Below are 8050 nucleotides of genomic sequence, written 5' to 3'. Positions count from 1 at the left end.
ACTACTTTACATTCAGGTCAGTCCAGATAGCAGTGGCCCAGTCAGTCATTCAAGTAGGCTTATCTCCCCAAGGCCTTATCAATTCAACCACCTCTGACGTAGACAGTAGGGGTCCAGGGTTGGGTACAATGAGACACTCCCGTCCCCCACCTTAGCCCTCCAGAACCTGACCTACCAGGCCAACCCCAGGCTGTAGCTATTTTAGCTTATCTCTGGCTCTGCATATCATCAATACCCACACACCTCAATGGAACTCCCCGAAACAGGGCAGATGGTTGGTCCCATTGGTGTGCTAAAAGGAGATTTACTTTGAATTGTTCTTAGTGCTCCTTTGTATTATGGGCCTGTTCCATGAGAAAGAGCTTGAAAACAAGGAACATTTACATGTATTAATTAAGCCCCATAATGACCCGTCAAGTGATTATTGGCATGCATTCCCTGGGCTTTTGTAAACTTTGCAGAGCACCGTATGGCTTGGGATCTCCCCCCTTTGAAATGGGTAACAGATTGTGGGAAGAGAGGGCTGAAAGGAGTGCATACACATGCCCACACATTGTGTGATTGGTTGGTTGGAGTAGGGTACAGAGCAGATCAATTCCTATATTGTCACTAACAAGAATAGAATATGCTATTAGTTCAAATTAATCCTAGCATTTGAATTGCATACTGTTTCACAAAGACAGACTCCGAAACAACAAAATATATTAAAGTATTTATAATACAAAACAACCATAATAACAAAGTACAGAATGTCAAGTACAGAATGAATTGTCATTGAACAGAATCCCTTTCATTGAAAAAGTTAAACAGGTTCACACCCACAAGGTGTACATATTATACACAAACAATGTAATGATAATTATATTTTAACATCACATATGGCATTAACTTAATTTGGCATTAAAATCAAAGACAACTACTGGGGACTGGAATGGTTGTAATCATCTAGGCCAACTGCTGTGATGTAAGCACTTATATGCTTGTTACCATGTGCAGCCCTCAATGCACAAACCCGTATCCCTACGCCAAGCCACAAAGTTTCATGGCGCATTAACATCAAAGTGTAGTTGTTGTAGAGCTGGACCAATGTAGGTCCGACCACTGGACCAATGTAGCCTCGCAAACACAACACACAATGCAAATAAAGAGAGGGGGGGGGGGGGGCTGAACAGTGAGGGCACTATTTTTTCATAATTATATCTGATGGGGAATCCCTTTAAATAATTATTGGCAGCATGCAGGATTGGCAGCCAGATCAAACAAGCCACTGAGCAAAAGCCCTATAAATATATCACATTCATTCATTCGCTTCAAAAACACCCTCCCTGCATTCCCCAACTCCCGTTGTCCCACTCCTTACACCATAGTTCCTGGTGATGCTTTTGTCTTTTTCAAATACACCTCCGAGTTCCCATCTGTAACCAAATGGCTGAAACCACTTTGGAACGAGGCGAGGAGCCGTCCTGCAGACAAGCAAAGGCAAAGAAATAACAAAAATGCCAAAGTAAAGTTCTTCAGTGATTCAGAATTACAGTACATCTCAACTGGAGCTTGATATCATGTTTAAAGGCCAAATGTTCAATAAAGAGAGCACCCATAAAAGTTTACTTAAGTATTAAGGGGTTTAAATGTGAATATTTTAGGCATGCTTATTAATGACAACTAGGAGTTCCCAAAGATAAATCATTTTCCAATTCCACTCGAGATGACAACCACAATTCGGTCAATGCCTCAAGGCTGACAGTCAGTGACACTAACCTGTCCAAGTCCTCTGGTCGCTCAGGCTGAAGCTAGTGCACTGAGGAAGGGAGTTACAGATAAAGGCCGCCTCCTTGTCGCTGTGCACCGACAGCATGCAGCCTTGGTGGTTGTACGAGGGCCAGCATCTGTATTCCATATTTCCAGAGGTGCTCATGCCTTTCATGACTGCATAATCTAATGGGGGGAGAAGAAACACCAGAGTCTTTCAGAGACGTTGTGGGGCCTGGGCCAAACTCATCTGCTAAACATTTTCATGGGCTGCAAATTAGGAGCGCCTGACCCCCTCCGACCCAACATCAGAACAGAAGTCAACTCATTCACAGTGAGGGGAAGATGGCAGGGGTGTCATGTTACTCCATTGGTACTCCTTCACCTAAACCTACAAGGCCGGGGTTAAAAATGTTGGAGGGGGCATATTAATAGGGAACAACCGCTCCAGTTGGGGCATTAGTGCGGCAAACAGAGGGTCACTTTAAGGTTCTTTATAAGAACACTCAGTAGAAGAAAATCATCTGGAAAAAGGGAAGACATTGGGATTATCTGTTTTATTTGAAGTCTTGGACAGTGAGTCTCCCATGTATATCCTCTGTCTATGGACTTCCAGATACTCAAAAAATTCTAAGTTAACATACCATTCATGAGATCTATAGGCCCAGGAATCAATTTTGCCTGTAACTGAAGACACGTACTTGAGAACTAGAGTTCTAAAAAGGAACTGCGAACTGCTTTGCCGTGACCTAGCAGCTTGCAGTGTTAATATATCACAACACTGTTGGTCTAAAGCATTCCTTCATATTTCCAGACTCAGTCCAATCAATCCACTTCCCGAGCTTACTATGATTACTACTCATAATGTAGCCGTATAAAACATTGAGCAGCTTGAAAATACAGCTGCAGGATCTGGGCCAGTCTGGAGCACTGTAAAAGCCATTTAGACCAAAGAATCAAAGAAAACAGGAGACTGTGGTAAGAAGGGGTTCACTTCATACCTCTGATTATTGACGAAGGCATGTTGTCCAGGTGCAGGCCGGATTTGTACAGATGGAACATGTCTTCAAAAGCTTCCAGCGTGTCATTCACATCCCCTTTCAGCTCTCCTGGAGAAACACAGCGGAACTGGTCAGCACAGAAAAGGTATGAGTGGAAACACCCCTGGAATTGGTCATATGTGAACAATTTGTTTTTCCTGGTCAGGCTAATGTGGTCGGCCATATTTGGTCTTTCCAAATGATTAATAGTAATGGCGGGTCATGTTCAGTCTACTCCAGTCCTCACCCGTTGAGTTCATGATTTGATCCACCAGATGTCTCAGAGCAGGCGGGGCTTGGTGAGGCAGGAGATAGGTGAAAAAATACCTGAGGCAGGGTAAAAGAAACACTTCTCATTTAGACAAGTCCCGTCACATATTTCATGAAATGTTGACTCTTCATCACACTATTAAACCAAGCATGCAGTAAACCTCGCAGAATCATGAGTGAATATATGTAGCCTACAAAATAGCAGTGTCACAGAACAAAGCGAGCTATAACACATCTCACCCACCTTTCCAATGCTTAAAAAAAAAAAAAAATTGGACAAATTTCACTTTCCACAGCTAGAGATGTGTTTCTATCAAACTGACTTATTATGGATAAAAGTATGTGCATAATGACATAAAAATAACTTTTGCGGTTAAATTCCATCAAGCTAATCAATTGCACTTTCACCACCCTTATTTGATCTATAGCCTCGTGAACTGCATGATTTCCATCGCGTGACTCCAAGTTTACTTCGATATGATGGTTATTGTATCAATATTTGCACTGCCATTTCTCGCATAATTAATTTTACAGACGGAAAAATATCCAACCATGTCGAACGAACAAATTGTCTGTCGGCATTTATAAAATTGTCCCGGCATGAAATGGTTGGATGGAAACCTGGTTATTGGAGAGACTCCGTTAAGCATGTTTTTTAGTCTTAGCAGAAACTTCTGGATCTGGGAAACTATCCCTAGGAGTGCAGCAATGACATCTCACCAACCTGGCAAAACACTTGAAAATGGCTCTGTTTTTTTACCCAGATTTAGCCTAGCAATAGGAGTGCAGCTATATTACCTGTAGGCGTTGTAGAGATTCCTCATCTCGTTGAGGCCCTCACACACTCCCTGGGCCGAGCAGGGCAGGCTGAAGTTGCGAAGGGGGAACTGTAAGATGCAGTCCTGGTCCATCTGACAGGCAGGCTCCGTCACGCTGGCGTCATCCAGGTCTGTGAGCTTCAGCTCCCCAGACACCATGACAAACTGACGGGGCTGGAAGTCCAATAGAGCCACTGAGCCCAGAGGGGAGTGGGAGAGGTAGTGGAGAAGCCTCACCAGGCCCAAACAAACCTGAGGGGAAAATGTACAGGTTGGATGTTGTTGACATTACGGTTGCCATTGTCTACTCTATTGTCCATTGACATGTACAGTATATGTCATATGTACTTGGTGATATGGGGATGATGTCATCGTATGTGATAGTATTATTGTGACTGTCTGCTCTTTTGCCTATGTCCTGTGGTATGTAAAAAATATGTGCAAGAAAATACATTGTAATACATTGTTGTTACAAGTGTAATTAAAAGGTTACTACACAGGTTTATGGGCAACATCTTGTAACGTGTTACCCACTCTAAAAAGGAAAGAAGAAGAAAACCAATTATATTGCACAAAGACTCTTCTTGTATCACACTGCTTTTTCAGAACATTTGTGCAGTTGCTGCGTCACATCACATCGATGCTTGTTACTGCATCCCTGTACAACATGAGCCATAGAAGAATTGTCAAGATGAAACAAAGCGGTGGAACAAGCATCGTGTTGGCACAGCCCACAAAGAAATGAAACGGGTAGCATTTGCCATGCGTTGACGCGGCAGAAAATGATTTTGTCACGCTGCAAACATAGTTGGGACATTAGGTAACCCGGCGAGTCTGTTGAACGTCTCTCAGTGCAGCCGCAGCGCTATAAAAAACAGAGGTGGATGAAACCAAACACCTTTTTGAATGACTCTACAGCGGTGAAGTGTTTTGCTCCGAGAGACCAGGCACGTTGAAATAAGTGTTCCTTTAACACCTCACCCCTAACTGTTGCTCACTGTTACTCATTTCTCACTTTCGTGGATGCTTGAAATTACTTGGCCTGAAGGAAACAGGAACACTTATGTACTTCTGGACATATACCCATGCACACTCATGCATGCTCCCTCACACACACACTATCAGTGTCACACACACAGTATGCACTACGCACACTAGAAGATAGTAGAGGGCTTAAGGCACGAGAAGAGGGGACCGACATTCGAGATCCGCCTAAACGCAGACATCTATCCTTCAGAGTATTTGATCAGGCTCAGTTGGAATGGAGATGGGGCCTGGGTTAATCCACTCCAGGCAAAGAATGTCATCCTCCAACAGCAGCTCTTTCTCCACCCCCATCCCTCCCTTCCCCACCCCAGGTATGCCCCAGAGGGAGCCAGGGGGTGGGCCACTCCTGATTAACACTCTCTCCAGGGATGTGGAGGAGGAGGGGCATGGTAGAGAGAGGGAGATTAAGTGTGTGTGTGTGTGTGTGTGTGTGTGTGTGTGTGTGTGTGTGTGTGTGTGTGTGTGTGTGTGTGTGTGTGTGTGTGTGTGTGTGTGTGTGTGTGTGTGTGTGTGTGTGTGTTGAGAGATCAGAGAGAGACAGAGGGCCTAGTGGTCTTCTTACCCGAAATCGTTCCTCCCAGGGGCTCTGTAGGAGCTGGATCATCTGCAGTGGGAAGCCCTGCTCCAGGATGGCTGTGATGCCTCCTGCCCCCACACTGTCATCGCAGTGGCCTCGGAGCTGCAGTAAGGTAATATGTTATACTGCATTATTAGTGTCACAGTAAACCTGACACCGGGAATGTAAACTAGTAAAGTATAGGGATAAAATTATGTGAGCGCAGCATAATAATATCAAAACACATGTTCTCAGGACAAACCAGTACAATGTGGTGTTCTACTCTGGCCTATTACAGTGAATAGGTGCGTTCATAAATGTATTCATTAAACTGTGTTACACGGTAGCCGGTAAACAGGTTAGGATTGTTTACATTCAAGTTGCACATTTGACCGTAATGGATTGATTAAATAGACTTTGGGGATTTTTACACCTATTCTAGGTTAACAGATAGAAAGGGGCATTGTATCTCCTCCAGCTTCTGGTGCAGAACTGTGACTCAAGGTCAGGGGAGATTCAAGAGGTTTAATTGAATTACATGGGAAGGTCCTACAGATGCAGTGAGGCTTTTCATCAATATTCCACATGCAGCAGAGCATATAGGCACAGGGAAGCAGTTAGCTCCTTAAATAGACAGCAAAGTCGCATCAATGGTTTCTAGCACTGTAGGCCATGTTGTCTGTAACGTTTATGTTGTGTGTTTGTGATGTATGTAAGCTTCTGACACCTTGATTAGCCTATACACCCTGGAGATCAATAAAGTTATATTCTACTGGTTACCTTAGGCTAATTATTTATTTAATGAATAATACTTTATTCACGTACCTTTATGATGTTTGGATGTTGCAGTCTCTGCAATAAAACGATTTCTTTTTTCAGTTTAAAAGACACGAGCTCGTAACAGCCCACGGGGTCTTTAAAATCCTCGAGACATCTCCCCATGTCAGTTCCTTGATCGTACACAGTTTTCAATGCCACAGACTGTCCCTCCGATAGCAAAACTTTAAGTACTATTTTGGTATAGCCCGAGCCAAGGATATGCACAGCTTTCATATCAACAAGCTGATCACAGCCAATATGATCCTTATTCATTCTAATAAATCCACTGGAAACGTCACTCTCATTCTCCAAACTAACATCCAAATGTTTACTTTCAAATGATTTGTGCTGCCCAAAGTGTCCCGATTCATCCAATAACCTCTTTACCCCAGAAGAGATGAGGAAAGGAAGAATTTCCTTGCGTCTTTCGTTGAGTTCACGAACTAATCCGTTACGCTCCATAACAAAACCATCCTCAATAGTTCCATTGGTAAAAATTCCTTTATGATCTCTGAAGTGCCAACTGTTCACAAAAAGACTTAAAGAAAAGACCAGAAAAGCTAAAAGTGCCGCGGCGCACAGAGAGCTGCCCATCGTTGACATTTCGTGCGCGGGTCGAAGGAAAACGCACTGAACTTCAATCGGAGGAAGACCTCTTCTGTAGTCATGACAAGAGAGAAAGGTTGAGCTCGTAGTTTTCACCTCTTGTGGCACGCCCCCAGAGGCGTGTCTTCCCTTAAAAGTAAAATCCTGCCCCTGTTTTAGCTAGTGCAGGGTCATTTGGAACATATGGAACTATTTTAAGATACCTTGGATCATTTAGCTACTTGATTTAGATTTTTGGACCCTTTAGGTATACAGTGCTTTCTGAAAGTATTCAGACCCGTTCCCTTTCTCCACGTTTTGTTACATTACAGCCTTATTCTAAAATGGATTAAATTATTTTTTTCACTCATCTATCTATCTACATATAATACCCCATGATGACAAAGCAAAAAAACGTTTTTAGAAATGTTTGTAAATTTACTACAAATAAAAAACAGAATAGCTTACCAGTCAAAAGTTTGGACACACCTATTCATTTAAGGGTTTTTATTTATTTGACTATTTTCTACATTGTAGAATAATAGTGAATAATAGTGAAGACATTAAAACTATGAAATAACACATATGGAATCATGTATATAAACTCTTCAAAGTAGCCACCCTTTGTCTTAATGACAGCTTTGCCCACTCTTGGCATTCTCTCAACCAGCTTCATGAGGTAATCACCTGGAATGCATTTCAATTAACAGGTGTGCCTTGTTAAAAGTTAATTTGTGTAATTTCTTTCCTTCTAAAATGTGTTTGAAGGTAGGGGTGGTATTCAGAAGATAGCCCTATTTGGTAAAAAACCAAGTCCATATTATGGCCAAGAACAGCTCAAATAAGCAAAGAGACATGACAGTCCATCATTACTTTAAGACATGAAGGTCAGACAATTCGGAACATTTCAAGTACTTTGAACATTTCTTCAAGTGCAGTCGCAAAAACCATCAAGCACTATGATGAAACTGGCTCTCATGAGGACCGCCACAGGAAAGGAAGACCCAGGGTTACCTCTGCTGCAGAGGATAAGTTCATTAGAGTTACCAGCCTCAGAAATTATAGCCCAAATAAATGCTTTACAGAGTTCAAGTAATACATCTCAACATCAACTGTTCAGAGGAGAATCAGGCCTCCGTGGTAGAATTGCTGCAAAGAATCCACAA

The 8050-nt window shown here is 42.7% G+C and overlaps 1 protein-coding gene across 1 annotated transcript; it reads right to left on the bottom strand.

The window, feature by feature from the left end:
• Positions 1-700: 700 nt before the first annotated feature.
• On the bottom strand, positions 701-6946 carry pkdccb (protein kinase domain containing, cytoplasmic b). Its single transcript, XM_020499767.2, has 7 exons — positions 6306-6946; positions 5487-5603; positions 3858-4129; positions 3037-3116; positions 2751-2858; positions 1759-1935; positions 701-1463 (listed from the first exon to the last, which is right to left on the bottom strand). The coding sequence occupies exons 1-7, from the start codon at positions 6900-6902 to the stop codon at positions 1357-1359; spliced, it is 1458 nt and encodes a 485-aa protein (XP_020355356.1). The 5' UTR covers positions 6903-6946; the 3' UTR covers positions 701-1356.
• Positions 6947-8050: the final 1104 nt, after the last annotated feature.

This window comes from Oncorhynchus kisutch, linkage group LG14 (assembly GCF_002021735.2).
Source record: "Oncorhynchus kisutch isolate 150728-3 linkage group LG14, Okis_V2, whole genome shotgun sequence".
Taxonomy (NCBI): Eukaryota; Metazoa; Chordata; class Actinopteri; order Salmoniformes; family Salmonidae; genus Oncorhynchus; species Oncorhynchus kisutch.
This window is presented reverse-complemented; position numbering and strand designations above follow the sequence as displayed.